Genomic DNA, 15,553 nt, shown 5'->3' with positions numbered 1-15,553 from the left:
AAGTAGGCAATGTATTCCAAATTCAACACAATATCAGTGCATTGCATTCAAATGACCGCGCGTGAAATAAATTGTTTCATGTTTGTGTACGCAAGGTATGTAAAGGGAAATAACTCGTATAAAATTTACGCTTACATTAATCGGTTTAATGGCCACAACTCCTTTAAATCGTTATCAATTGTCATGAAATTTGATGTGTGACTAGATGGCATCTAGTTGAACATACATTGAGGTAATTTCGGCTCCTTTATTGGTAATTTCAGTCATTTCTTTGGTAATTTCAGTAATTTCGGTGATTCTATGTACCGAGATAAAAGCACGTAGTTCTATTTATGTCTTTCATCTAAATCACATGACATCCTTTTTAGTTGTCGTAATATATCCAGAAGTATGATGTAGCAGATGTACATATTAACTGGTGACTCTAAAACAAGTCTAGGATACATGTCCTGCAATACCATATTTTTTATTTGTGGCAGCATTTATGTAACCTTGCATTAGATGAAACAACAACATTCAGCACATTTAAAAGTGGTCACAGTCACTAAGATTTTCTGTTTCTGGTAATGAATTTATTGTATCACACAAATTGGTTAATCTATAAGGTCCACAGATTCTGAAAGTTAACAGCACAATTTTATCTATATATAACATCACATTTTATTTGTTTAATATGGAAAATTGAAAATGGAGGATAGAAATTATTGGCAATGTATTATTTTACTACATTTAGACAGGGTTTGAAATACGGAACTTTCGGGATGTGCCGGAACGACCGTTTAGACTTGACGTTTATACACCGCTGTCACATGATTATAACCAATTGTAGGGCAGAGTTGACATAGATACAAATGGTGTTTCGCTAGCAGATGGTCCGTAAAGAGCTATGCGCTGTTCTACGGTGATGACCCAAGTCACTATTGGTGCTAAGTACCTTAGTGTAAATTAGATTGATGGGAAAAGGTGCATTTAGACGCATATCAGTGGATGCAAGGTGTTAAGTTTTACCGATGTCTTCAAAATATTCCCTAAATTTATTTCCCTCGCCAACTCACATAATTTAATCAAATGCATTTTCCTATATGGTTATAGTGATTCCTTTTTTTCAAAGATCGCATTTTAATTTGGGAATTTGAGGGCAGTTGAAGTATTTCATGTTTGTTTACTTAGTTGGTATTGTAATCTGGAAGTGACATGCGCTACAAATTACGTTCAACGCATGATAAAAGTCAGAATGGATCCGTATCTCGAAAGTTCCGTATTAACAGTCACCCACTCGCCATTTGCGACTAAATTTCCAAGTGGGCGAATTAAGATTATGGTTCAAGTTGCCCACATTGCTATTTGAAAATTTACGAAATAAATATCTGCTTTTCAATTTTGTCAGATCATTTCAGTTTTTTTTTCCTTTGTTTGTGATCTGCAAAGCGCCTCATAATTAACTTTTAGAATCACTGCAAGGCGTCTAAGTGATATTGAATTACCGACAATGTGATGATTTATGAATTTATATAGGATCAGTGAACCCAAGAAACAAAAAATACAGACAGAACTGAGTATCAGGGTGATTATGATAAGACAAACAGGCAACGAATGTTGTTGGAATCATGGAAGACCAACCGACTGTGGCTAGAAAACGCGGAAGCGGATGTGACTTATTTGTATTGTGAGTTAATACTTGATGAGGTTCTTCGGGAATAAGGCTGGGAAACATGCTTGTTGCATGCATGGGGCATGGGATGTCATGTTGTGGTCGGTTGGTCTTCCATGATTTCAAACTTCTGTTATCTTTTTATCTTATCGTATTTATCGTGAATCTTTTTTCTGTAATGCCATCAAATGTCACAGAGTCCCAATTGTTACTGGTTGCATGTCGTATAAACCAAAGAGCATAACAAAACATGAAAATACTTTTCAAATAAAAGTGTTCTAGTCAGTGGGCGACTAAATTTTTGATGTGAGCCCCTATAATGCAAGGTTTGGTAGCCCACATGTCTACCAAAGTTTTCAAGTTATTTTCCAACCCTGTTAGATCTTGAGCCGGAGCATAATTTATAACACCTATTAAGTTTTAACATTGATTAATCACAACAGAAATGTTTTGGTGCACTATTTTCACAAACACAAAACAATTAATGGACATTTAAAATGCGAAAACATGGTACTTTTTCTATTAAATGAGAGGTTAAACTAACATAGTCGAGAAAAAAAATGGACATCACTAGGGGTGAAATGATACATCGCAATGCAGCTGAATTGCGATGTATTGGTCTCGATTCGATGTTAGATTTATTCCGGGTCTGTTTCGATTTGGTACGGTTCTAGAATCATTGCACACATTGTTTTTGATAACATGGTTTCAGATTGGCCAACAGAATTGAAAATTGTCCAATCAACGTACAAGTAAACTTTGCTGTATCAAAATGGACGCAGTTGAGTTGAAAAATGTACCCCCAACGTATAAATCCTGGGTATGGCAACATTTCAGCTTTAAGACAAGTGATAAGAGTGTTGCTTTATGTTAAACGTTTTTACATTATGTAGAATTTATTTGCAGAGAGCAATAAATACCATTAAACATACAAAATCTTAGCATTACAAAGAATTTGGTACATGCTATGGTATCAAATCAAAAATCATTGAATCGAGACTAAAGTATCGAAAATCGAATCGAGAAGGTACTGTATCGTTTCACTCCTAGACATCACAGGTGATATTTACACCTTTCCTATGTATCATGTGATCAATAGTTATATATTTTTGGTAATATTGTTCAATGGTTTAATTGCAGGTGTGGAAAGCTCGAATGGCTGGGTATGAGGAAGCCAGTAAACTTTTCAGTTCTATCACTGATGAAAAATCACCAGAGTTTACCAAATATGCCGGCTTATTGAAGAAATTTGTAACAGATACCAATGCCTTTGCTCAAGATAAGGCACTGGATGCAGTTATGGCATTTATAGAAAATGCCAGTGTAGCTGGAAGGTAGGCTTGCATTTAGTCCTGTAATGGTTCGTCTTGATATTTGCAATTTACAAGATATATAATTAATATACAACTACACCCCATCTTCCTACTACTATGCTGCATAATAACATTGTTTTCTGATAACTAACAGCTTGGATAAATGTTTATGATCAATCGGTCAACATACATTTGTGTCTTACAGATTTTAAAGTCTTGACTAACAGTAATTTCCTGATCAGTCAGTTGATCACATTATATGGTTGTATTTATACTGTAATTCGTCATGAGTTCATTGTAAAATTTAATGAATTTTGTTGTATTTGTATACAGGGGTAAACTTTTATATGATAGATGGTTGTACTGTTATGCATGTATTTGTGTACAGGGTGTGACTGTTATATTTGTGTACAGGGTGTGACTGTTCTATTTATGTACAGGGTGTGACTGTTCTATTTGTGTACAGGGTATGACTGTTCTATTTGTGTACAGGGTGTGCCAAGATGTTGTCCAGGGAGTGATCACCAAGTGTTTTAATGCCAGCAAACAGAAAACCAAAGAAAAGGGAATTGAGATACTGATGTTGTACATAGAAATAGAGAAACAAGACGTAGTACAGGTATGTTACATCAGAAATAACTAATGATAGCATAGGTGAACACTCGGGGTGTGGAAAAAATACAATAAAGTTAAAATGAGGCTTAAAAGGCAAAACAAGTGCATCCTATTCAACATTATTAAATATATATGTGTGTACTTATTTTACAACATTGAAAGAGAAATTTGAAATATCAAGAATTTATAAACATTGACTTGAGATAACAGAGTTGGAAGGAAAATGGTGTGTGACCCTTGAGGTTAATCATGTTGTATTATGCAGAAAAAGTCCTAGTCTATTGACATGTCAGATTAAAATTCTGTACATACCTATTGCAATCAACAGCCTCAAAACGTTGTGTTAATATAGTGATTAACACAAGGTTTGGAGGCTGTTAATTTACTATTGTTAAAAGTTACAAGGTAATTTTCATCATTGTTACAAATTCTTTTATTTATCAGTGCTCTGGTGCACTCTCTTGATAGGCATAGCTTTTGATATTATTGCATCTCGTGGAATGAGTTAGGACTTTTACTTATGTTGTTGTGTTTACAGGAATGTTTAATGGCAGGGCTAGACAATAAACAACCAAAGATTGTGATTACCACCATTCAGACAATGCGTATAGCACTCAGGTTTGTAACACCACCACCATTCAGACAATGCGTATAGCGCTCAGGTTTGTACCACCACCACCATTCAGACAATGCGTATAGCGCTCAGGTTTGTACCACCACCATCATTCAGACAATGCGTATAGCGCTCAGGTTTGTACCACCACCACCATTCAGACAATGCATATAGCGCTCAGGTTTGTACCACCACCACCATTCAGACAATGCATATAGCGCTCAGGTTTGTACCACCACCACCATTCAGACAATGTGTATAGTGCTCAGGTTTGTACCACCACCACCATTCAGACAATGCGTATAGTGCTCAGGTTTGGAATCTAAATCTATTGAAGGAACCAGTTATACAGCAAAGTCATCCAATGAATTATACATTTCAAAATTTGTACACCTGTTGTAGATGTTCTGAAATATTTGCACATTCTTCACTTTTCAGGAACTTTGGAAATAAAATCATGCCCATTAAACCTCTTGTACCAAAGTTACCCAAACTTTTGGAGGACCGAGATAAAAATGTGAGAGAAGAAGCCAAATCATTGATTATAGAAATCTACAGATGGATAAAGCAAGCCATCAAACCACAGATGTCCAACTTCAATCCCATACAGGTATATTGTATTCAGGACTTGTGTATCTATACTCTGATAACTTGTATGATTGCCACCCCTTTATCGATTGAGAATCAAATTAGAAGTTTCATTATCAATCAAAAAAAGGTAAACTTAATTGGGACGAAACGGTATAGCACCTCCACAATTCGATACAAATTGCGATACAATAGTCTTGATTTGATTATTTTCGATTCCATAACATACGTGTACAACGAATATTCATTACATAGTTTATGTATTTATCACTAAACTTCGATATTTTAAAGTTTTTAACTTGCTCCTTGCTATCTGCATTAACACAAAGATAATAGGTGCCTAGATTTGTTATTTCAAAAAAGGATTAAAGAAAGCCTGAGTGTTCTTTATGTCAAGGGGGCATTCAACAATACTAATACCCCATAATTTGCTAACTGTTCGACATTCATTTTGTAAAAGTATGTTGATCAAACCCGCATTGACCAATCAGAGTCCATACTGAAAGAACATGTCTGTTATATTTGTTTGATCAAATCGAAAATTGAGCTGGAATGAACTGATTATCAAATGAAAAACCCCGAGTCTCGATTCAGTTGCATCACGATTTATCATTTCATCCTTAAAACTTACATGCAGGTGATTCTCGATGGCTCGAGCTTTGGTCTCTCAAAGTTCTTGATCTCTAAAAGTGAAATCACGTTCCTAATGTTTTTTCCTAAGTAATTCAGCAGATTTACTCTTGATCTGTAGAAGTGAAATTTGGGTCCCCTTAAACATATTTCATTGTTTTCCACTTTGGATATTTCAAAGTGGTGATAGCATGTACACAAGCCATCAATTAAGTATAAGATTGTATCCCCTTGGACCTTACCTGGATAATGGTGAATGTCTGGGGCTAGGGTGGCTGTGTTGATTGGGTGTTTACATGAGTGACACAAAATCTGTGCTTCTTATTGTGGTAGATGATTAATTGTTTAATTGGTCAGTATTAACTGGACACCCAAGCTTTGCTTTGGGGGTAGATTTTTAATAATTGTACAATTTTAAACTTCTTTGTTGATGAATAATTTGTCATGTAGGACTGTTTTAGAATGAAAAAAGAACAATGATTGTAAATACATGAAGTTGTTATTTATGCAAAATAAAGTTCTATGTTGAAATCAAATCAGTTACATGAAAAATTGAGTCACTTGTAGTTGGATTTCATTTCAGTTTAAATCTTCCATATAAACAACATTTTACCAGTCCTTTTCAGTTTGTTGTTTTGAAATTTAAACTTGATGTTGTATAGTTATCAGAACTGGAGGCCGATTTTGAGAAGATTGGAAATTTTTACTTTTTATTGTATAGTTATCAGAACTGGAGGCCGAGTTTGAGAAGATTGGAAATTTATACTTTTTATTGTATAGTTATCAGAACTAGAGGCCGAGTTTGGGAAGATTGGAAATTTATACTTTTTATTGTATACATGTAGGTATCAGAACTGGAGGACGAGTTTGAGAAGATTGGAAATGAGAAGCCTCAGCAGCAAAGGTTTCTGCGCTCACAGCAAGATCTAAAGGCCAAAATGGAGGAACAAGTAGCCTCTGGAGGAAGTGGGGAGGTGGCCGAAGGTAAGAGGGAGTACATTACAGGGATGTGTTGATTATGTGTAAAACGAGACCAAAATGATTTATGTAGGAATACGGATTCAATCAGAATAGGTATTGGGAAGGCATGATTAGGTGGAAGTGCGTATATTTCCATCGGAGCTGGTACTTATTTTAGGACTGATATTTTATTGTATTTTGTGGCTGTCATGGTTACTGGATGGCCTTGTATATTTTTCTGAGTTAAGTGATCCGAGACCTAATCGTTTACTGATTTGACTTGTTTCCAGAAGAGGCTGAGGATGAGGTGGATGCATATGAACTCTTGTCGGCTGTGGATATTCTGTCCTTGTTACCTAAAGATTTCTATGACAAACTCGTAAGGTTCTTTTTGCAACAAGATTCTGTAAGAATTTTTTAAGGAAGCTTAATCCAAACATTGTTTCGTAATAAAAGATAGATTGACAGTCAAACCTGTACATAACAGTCACCTTTAGGAACCAGGGGAGTGAACTTTATAGACAGGTGACCTGTTAATGGAGGTTCACTTTTTCTGAAGAAAAAAATATTCTGGTTTTTGGTGAGTCTGTGTTTGGCAGTACTACATGCATAAAATGCTACATGTACATGTATATAAATGAAATTTTAGCATTTTTATTTAGAGAAAGACAAAATTACATCAAAATTTGAACATTTCAATTTATTTCATGGAGGAAAAAAATCACATAGTTAATTGATTCACTGCTCCCAAATTTTTTGTTATTTTTGTTTGAATGGTTGTAGATTTTAAAGCAATATTTTAATGCAGTCATTTTGGTGTCAGAGAAATTTTGTTGGAAAATTGTGATTTACCTTTTCAATTACAGAAAATGGGGTTGTAAACTTTTTGATAATATTTGTGTTAGAAAAACCTATCCAGGGGCCCTGAATGAAGCAAAATTACTTCATTGCCTTCCCTTACAAAAATTTATTTCTTTGTTTTGATAAAATGTTAAACTTAGTTTTAGTTTCATTAATGATTATGGTTAAAGTTATACAAAGCTGTCATAGCACTTTTTTACAACGAAATGAAATGTTCAGATTTAGAGCTACTATTGCTCTCAGTAGTCATTGGTGGTTATTTCCATTGTGCAAAAATCTCCTAGTGTTCAGTAAGACTGAAGGCTTTTCCACCATTCTATTTCAAATGATCGCTTTTGCTTTTAGTTTGTTAAAACAACTAATAATATATTTACATGTACTTTAGTAGTTTACTTGTGTATCCAACCATTCAAAATATTTCTCCATGCTTCACCATTATTTTTTATGTTAGAAACAGTGCATTCAAAAACCATAATGCATAACAAAATCCTGGGATGTGGGTCATGTGATCAGTCAAAGTGGCCAATGACTAAAGGCAGGGTAAAATGACAGTTTGTTGTTTACGTTTGTGACCATTAAATAGTTACCTAGGAAATTTCATCAGCAGGAAATAAAGTGACTGCCTGGAACAGGTGACTGCTATGGCAAGTTTGACTGTATGTCAAAATCTTTGAACTTTTGACTTTTGTCAAATGACCAGAAAAATGCTTTAAAGTATTATGAATTTCATCAGGAGGCTAAAAAGTGGCAGGAAAGAAAGGAAAGCCTGGAGGCACTAGATAAACTAGCAAGTAATCCAAAACTGGAAGGTGGAGATTATGGGCAGCTTGTCAGAGCTCTACATAAGGTAAGGTCATAGTCATGGTGACTTGTATTGACTTAGGTAGTATCTCAGCAGTGTTAAACTCAGAGAAGGGAATAGTCTTATATCTCAGCAGTGTTAAACTCAGAGAAGGGAATAGTCTTATATCTCAGCAGTGTTAAACTCAGAGAAGGGAATAGTCTTATATCTCAGCAGTGTTAAACTCAGAGAAGAGAATAGTCTTATATCTCAGCAGTGTTAAACTCAGAGAAGAGAATAGTCTTATATCTCAGCAGTGTTAAACTCAGAGAAGGGAATAGTCTTATATCTCAGCAGTGTTAAACTCAGAGAAGGGAATAGTCTTATATCTCAGCAGTGTTAAACTCAGAGAAGAGAATAGTCTTATATCTCAGCAGTGTTAAACTCAGAGAAGAGAATAGTCTTATATCTCAGCAGTGTTAAACTCAGAGAAGAGAATAGTCTTATATCTCAGCAGTGTTAAACTCAGAGAAGAGAATAGTCTTATATCTCAGCAGTGTTAAACTCAGAGAAGAGAATAGTCTTATATCTCAGCAGTGTTAAACTCAGAGAAGAGAAGAGTCTTATATCTCAGCAGTGTTAAACTCAGAGAAGAGAATAGTCTTATATCTCAGCAGTGTTAAACTCAGAGAAGAGAATAGTCTTATATCTCAGCAGTGTTAAACTCAGAGAAGAGAAGAGTCTTATATCTCAGCAGTGTTAAACTCAGAGAAGAGAATAGTCTTATATCTCAGCAGTGTTAAACTCAGAGAAGGGAATAGTCTTATATCTCAGCAGTGTTAAACTCAGAGAAGGGAATAGTCTTATATCTCAGCAGTGTTAAACTCAGAGAAGGGAATAGTCTTATATCTCAGCAGTGTTAAACTCAGAGAAGAGAATAGTCTTATATCTCAGCAGTGTTAAACTCAGAGAAGAGAATAGTCTTATATCTCAGCAGTGTTAAACTCAGAGAAGGGAATAGTCTTATATCTCAGCAGTGTTAAACTCAGAGAAGGGAATAGTCTTATATCTCAGCAGTGTTAAACTCAGAGAAGGGAATAGTCTTATATCTCAGCAGTGTTAAACTCAGAGAAGAGAATAGTCTTATATCTCAGCAGTGTTAAACTCAGAGAAGAGAATAGTCTTATATCTCAGCAGTGTTAAACTCAGAGAAGAGAATAGTCTTATATCTCAGCAGTGTTAAACTCAGAGAAGAGAATAGTCTTATATCTCAGCAGTGTTAAACTCAGAGAAGGGAATAGTCTTATATCTCAGCAATGTTAAACTCAGAGAAGGGAATAGTCTTATATCTCAGCAGTGTTAAACTCAGAGAAGGGAATATTCTTATATCTCAGCAGTATTAAACTCAGAGAAGAGAATAGTCTTATATCTCAGCAGTGTTAAACTCATAGAAGGGAATAGTCTTATATCTCAGCAGTGTTAAACTCAGAGAAGGGAATAGTCTTATATCTAAGCTGTCTAAAAGAAAACTTCAAAACTATTTCAGTTATATAAGGTTCATATCTTTTATTTAAACAAATGTAAAAACTGGAAATCAACCTCCTGAGGTAAGATTTGTGGAAGACTCGAAACTAGTGGATACCAGAGGTATTCAATAGGGTCTGTGAGAATAACCACACATACAACTAGTGTATCAAGTACATAGTATTTTTTCCACTATTTTTAGGGCTTGCCATATGATGTGTACCTTTTAATCATTCTGTCCGTCAGCACTAGAGAGGGTTCGTCCTTTTCTCCATTGACATTTTCGGGAGGATTCCCTGTATCCTCCTGAGAATCTTCTGTGTGCACTTTTTATGGCACGCGATAACTTAAGTGTCCTCGAGAAGATTTTTATAATGATTCAATCAAGCTGAGGAAGACACCTTTTGATTTTTGAATTTTTATCGGCCTTCTTATGGAGATATGGGACTTGGAATTTTTGAATACTGTAATGATTAAGTGGTTATTTATGCATGGGGTAAATTCACACTAATCATGTTATAAGCATGTAAATTTCCCCACACGTATAGTTTTAATATTTGATATGATATATATATTATATTCAGTTACGGTGTATTTTTTCCCCTCGCATAATGTTGGATTGGGGAAAACGTGTACTTAACCCCCAGTGTAAATAATCACTTTTACAGTATTGATAAGATAATAGCATTTACTATGACTTGCAATAACTTGAGAGTACTAGAGAATATTTTCATAGAATTTAAATGTATTGCTTGGATTAGGAAGAGGAAGACCCCTTTTGATTTTTAGATTTGTTGGTTTTGTTGTGACAGAGTTATGGGACTTGGATTTTTAAAAAAGATATTAATCAGACACATGCAACAGTACTTTCTATGGCATGTTAAATCTTCAAGTCTGGAAAAAAATTAAGTGTGAATAAACCAACCATGTCAGTTGAATTACCCAATCAGATACACTCGGTACAGTGATAGAGCACATCACTGTGATCAGATACACGTAGTACAGTGGTAGAGCACTGTAGGGCCCTTTCTGACTTGTTATGTTCTAGTTCTGCAAATGTCCAACAGTTAAAGTTACAATGTGACATCCTGATTAGTGTCTGTATTTTTGTGCTTCAATAAGAAAGTACATGTACTGTACTAATCTGAATCTAAAGGTTGAAAGTGGTAAACTAATTGATATTTATGCCTCCCTTCAAAGAAGAGGGGCATATTGGTTTGCACTGGTCGGTCGGTAGACCACATGTTGTCCGCTCAATATCTTGAGAACCATTCACTTGATGTTAATGATATTTCATATGTGGGTTGGTTATGAGTAGAAGAGGACCCCTATTGTTTTTCAGGTCAAAAGGTCAAGGGTCAATCTACTCTGGACTTCGGAATATAATGTCTGCTCAATATCTTGAGAACCCTTTGCTTGAAAGACATCAAACTTGGCACACTGGTACATCCTAAGGAGTAGATGACCCCTATTTATTTTGAGGTCAAGGGTCAAACTGGGCATAGGAATATACTGACCATTCAGTGTCTATAGAACCCTTTGCTTGACAGACATCAAATTTGGTACACCAGTACATCTTCAGAAGAAGATGACCCCTATTGATTTTGAGGTCACATGGTCAAGGGTCAAACTGGACATAGGAATATACTGTCCGTTCAATATCTTGAGAACCCTTTACTTGACAGATATCAAACTTGGTACACTGATAGGCCAAGGGTCAAACTAGACATGGGAATATACTGTCTGCTCAGTATCTTGAAAACCCTTTTCTTGACAGACATCAAACTTGGTACACTGATATGTCTTCAGGAGAAGATGACCCCTATTGATTTTATGGTCACAAGGTCAAGGGTCACACTGGACATAGGAATATACTGTCCATTCAATATCTTGAGAACCCTTTGCTTGACAGACATCAAACTTGGTACACTGGTACATCTTCAGGAGAAGATGATCCCTATTGATTTTGAGGTCACATGTTTAAAGGTCAAGGGTAAACCTGGACATTAGAATATACTGTCCACTCAATATCTTGAGAACCCTTTGCTTGACAGACATCACACTTAGTACACTGGTATATATTCAGGAGAAGATGACTCCTATTGATTTTGAGGTCACATGGTTGAAGGTCAAGGGTCAAACTGGACATATAATATACTGTTTACTCAATATCTTGATAACCCTTTTGCTTGACAGACATCAAACTTAGTACATTGGTACATCTTCAGGAGAAGATGACCCATATTGATTTTGAGGTCAAAAGTCAATAGTTGAACTGGACATAGTAATATTTTGTCTCCTATATTTTAAGAATTATTTGCTTGATTGACACCAAACTTGGTACACTGGTACAGCATAAGGAGTAGATGACCCCTATTGATTTTTAGGTCACATGGTCAATTCACTCTTGACATAGGAAGATATTGTCTGCTCAATATTTGAATTGATGATACTACTATCATTTAAATGATGTGTGTGTATAACCCTTTTCAATTTTGCACCATGGGGGCATATGTGTTTTACAAACATCTCTTGTTATCTGTTCACTCAGACGGAAGGTTGAAACCGGTCGACTAGTATTTCTGTTCATTCGAACGATGTATTCACATCTGTGCTGGACATATCAGCCTTCTGTTTAAAGTATAGAAGAAGATTAAACTTTAACCTAAATTATTATCGAAATGAATTAAACAAGAAAGAAAATCAGTAATTATGAGGGGGGAAAAAGGTGTACAGTGTACAATAGCACCCACACCATGAAAGCAGGAAGTATGTAGATCTCTTTGAATGATATGTAGAAATATCCAGAAAATAACATGTAGTGCAGTTTTTTAAAAAGAATTGTGATTTTAGGTCATCGCCAAGGATACCAACGTCATGTTGGTGGCTCTGGGTGGAAAATGTTTGGCAGGAATCGCTAAAGGATTACGCAAAAAGTTCACTCCGTATGCCGTCAGTGTAAGTAGGCTTGATTTTGAGATGCACAGAATGCTGATGGCAAACAATTATTTGTAGATCTGGACGAATCTGTGTTACTCTTTTGTAGACTGTGCAATGTATCCTGGAGAAATTCAAGGAGAAGAAACAGATGGTTGTGGTGCCCCTGCGGGAGTGTATAGATGCTGCCTATCCATGGGTAAGAAACAGACATTCATCACAATGTTCAGCATTTTTTACGAAACATACAAATGTGTATATGATACGTCTCATCAATAACCTTTCTTACAAGTTTGAACATCCAGACTTTTGGTTTTTTGTTGTTGTTTTTTTTAAATAAAAAGTTATGGCTTTGACAAGAGTATCATACATATTGTATCTGTGCAAGTTTATACAGAGAATTGTGAAACATGTTTTAAGATAGCACAATATGTGTTTGCACATACAGACCTTCAGGAAGAGAGCAGCATACTTTTCAGTCATCCAGTTTAATTGATTAAAATGGATTCCAAATTTGTAGATTACATTGGAATCTGTACAAGAAGACATAGTGGCTGCTCTGGATAATAAGAATCCCTCCATGAAAGCTGAAACAGCCAGTTTTCTGGCCAGGTGCTTTTCCAAAAGTACCATGAGTACACTGCCCAAAAAACTACTGAAGGTGTTCTGTACAAGTCTAATGAAGGTAACTAAACTACTGAAGGTGTTCTGTGCAAGTCTAATGAAGGTAACTAAACTACTGAAGGTGTTCTGTGCAAGGCTAATGAAGGTAACTACTGAAGGTGTTCTGTACAAGTCTAATGAAGGTAACTAAAACTGCTGAAGGTGTTCTGTACAAGTCTAATGAAGGAAACTACTGAAGGTGTTCTGTGCAAGTCTAATGAAGATAACTACTGAAGGTGTTCTGTACAAGTCTAATGAAGGTAACTAAACTACTGAAGGTGTTCTGTACAAGTCTAATGAAGGTAACTACTGAAGGTGTTCTGTACAAGTCTAATGAAGGTAACTACTGAAGGTGTTCTGTACAAGTCTAATGAAGGTAACTACTGAAGGTGTTCTGTACAAGTCTATTGAAGGTAACTACTGAAGGTGTTCTGTACAAGTCTAATGAAGGTAACTAAACTACTGAAGGTGTTCTGTGCAAGTCTAATGAAGGTAACTAAACTACTGAAGGTGCTCTGTACAAGTCTAATGAAGGTAACTACTGAAGGTGTTCTGTACAAGTCTAATGAAGGTAACTACTGAAGGTGTTCTGTACAAGTCTAATGAAGGTAACTACTGAAGGTGTTCTGTACAAGTCTAATGAAGGTAACTAAACTACTGAAGGTGTTCTGTACAAGTCTAATGAAGGTAACTACTGAAGGTGTTCTGTACAAGTCTAATGAAGGTAACTAAACTACTGAAGGTGTTCTGTGCAAGTCTAATGAAGGTAACTACTGAAGGTGTTCTGTACAAGTCTAATGAAGGTAACTAAACTACTGAAGGTGTTCTGTGCAAGTCTAATGAAGGTAACTAAACTACTGAAGGTGCTCTGTACAAGTCTAATGAAGGTAACTACTGAAGGTGTTCTGTACCAGTCTATTGAAGGTAACTACTAAAGGTGTTCTGTGCAAGTCTAATGAAGGTAACTACTGAAGGTGTTCTGTACAAGTCTAATGAAGGTAACTAAACTACTGAAGGTGTTCTGTACAAGTCTAATGAAGGTAACTACTGAAGGTGTTCTGTGCAAGTCTAATGAAGGAAACTACTGAAGGTGTTCTGTACCAGTCTATTGAAGGTAACTATTCATTTATACACATGCATGTTTGTATAGGTAATAGTGTAAAGACATTTTCTCTTTCAAGAAATTTTTGTTTATTGATGTAAGCTGTGTATCTTGTTCGTTAATTGTCATAAAATAGATCAAGTTTCAACTGCTAAATACTCAAGAGTTATTAATTTTCATATAATAATCATATTTTTTGGTGTGTATGTCAATGCATTTCAAGCTTACCATAGCAAAGTCTGGGAGAATTTATACTATATTCTTGTTTAGGGTGTCACTGATGTACAGGTGAGGTTTAGAATCGGGTCTATCCTGAAGTGTCGGCTAAATGACATTCTATTTTTAGACTGTATCGGACACAACACTGGAGGTTAGAGAGGCGTCCTTCCTAGCTATTGGCACTGCAATGAAGGTTGTGTCTGAGAAACATATGATGCCCTTCCTGGTGGATGTGGATAGCATTAAAATGCAAAAGGTCTGATTTTTAAGATGCAGAAATTAAAGTGATGCAAATCTGAGTGTTGTTGTTTTGTGGTACACCTCAGTTTTCCTAATATTTACATGAATGTTGATTGTTTTATTTCAAGATTAAAGAATGTTGTGATTCTGTTGTGTTACTAAACATGAAAGGAGAGCCAAGATCAGGACAGGCAGCTAGCAAACCAGCTGACAATCAGCCCAAACCAGTTCAGAGACCAGCCACAGCTGCCACAGCAGCTGCCAAGGTAACAGTTTCTCTTGTGGATTTCTTTAATATGAGACACAGTGTCTTTCTGTTAGCTGTACATGTATGTAGTTGTAAGTTTTTAATTATATGCAGTATATTGTTTCTAGATAAGAAAAATTTCATTACAATACAGAATAGTATGAAAGGTTTTCAATACCGTAGATTCTTTATTTAACGTGAGTATGGAATGACTCATGGATGTCAAATCGCAGGAACAGGAATTCAAAAGTGATTTGTTTATCGAGAGTTTTTACGTGTATTTTTGCAATATAAAATTAAAAGCGAGTAATTTTATTTCACGAGTGGTGATTCTCATTCAATTACGTGATAATAAAATTTAAGACGTATATTGGGATTCTACAGTATCTGATCAGAATTGTTATAAGGCTTAAAATAAAAATTGATTTGTTTGATGTACTCCGACCGACCCGTGAAATTTGCCCCGACCCGGTCATTTTTTCCGCACTTGGAAATTTCAATTTTTTTTTATTTGCTCCCTGGAAAATAGACTTTCTTCGAATTAGTATTAAACTTGATGCCATTTTTTTTTTATTAGGACTAGTTGTTTTACAGAATTCTTGTTATCAA

General features: G+C 35.6%; 1 protein-coding gene across 2 annotated transcripts in view; it reads left to right on the top strand.

Annotated features, from left to right (window-relative positions):
- The window catches only part of LOC125645978 (cytoskeleton-associated protein 5-like), a 54,007-nt gene that overhangs the window by 1,887 nt on the left and 36,567 nt on the right, over positions 1–15,553 (top strand). Inside the window, exons 3-14 of one of the 2 annotated variants that reach the window (XM_048872034.2) lie at positions 2,792–2,985; positions 3,457–3,583; positions 4,118–4,197; positions 4,631–4,802; positions 6,256–6,394; positions 6,661–6,749; positions 7,965–8,078; positions 12,390–12,494; positions 12,583–12,672; positions 12,994–13,158; positions 14,585–14,713; positions 14,826–14,963. In XM_048872034.2, the coding sequence (XP_048727991.2) occupies positions 2,792–2,985; positions 3,457–3,583; positions 4,118–4,197; positions 4,631–4,802; positions 6,256–6,394; positions 6,661–6,749; positions 7,965–8,078; positions 12,390–12,494; positions 12,583–12,672; positions 12,994–13,158; positions 14,585–14,713; positions 14,826–14,963 (1,542 nt within the window). Of the gene's footprint in view, positions 1–2,791; positions 2,986–3,456; positions 3,584–4,117; positions 4,198–4,310; positions 4,330–4,630; positions 4,803–6,255; positions 6,395–6,660; positions 6,750–7,964; positions 8,079–12,389; positions 12,495–12,582; positions 12,673–12,993; positions 13,159–14,584; positions 14,714–14,825; positions 14,964–15,553 lie in introns of those variants that run through there. The other variant, XM_056142423.1, reaches the window with a different exon arrangement.

The sequence above is a fragment of the Ostrea edulis genome, chromosome 6 (genome assembly GCF_947568905.1).
Source record: "Ostrea edulis chromosome 6, xbOstEdul1.1, whole genome shotgun sequence".
Taxonomy (NCBI): Eukaryota; Metazoa; Mollusca; class Bivalvia; order Ostreida; family Ostreidae; genus Ostrea; species Ostrea edulis.
Note: the sequence above shows the minus strand (reverse complement) of the source record. Positions and strands in the feature narration are given on the sequence as shown.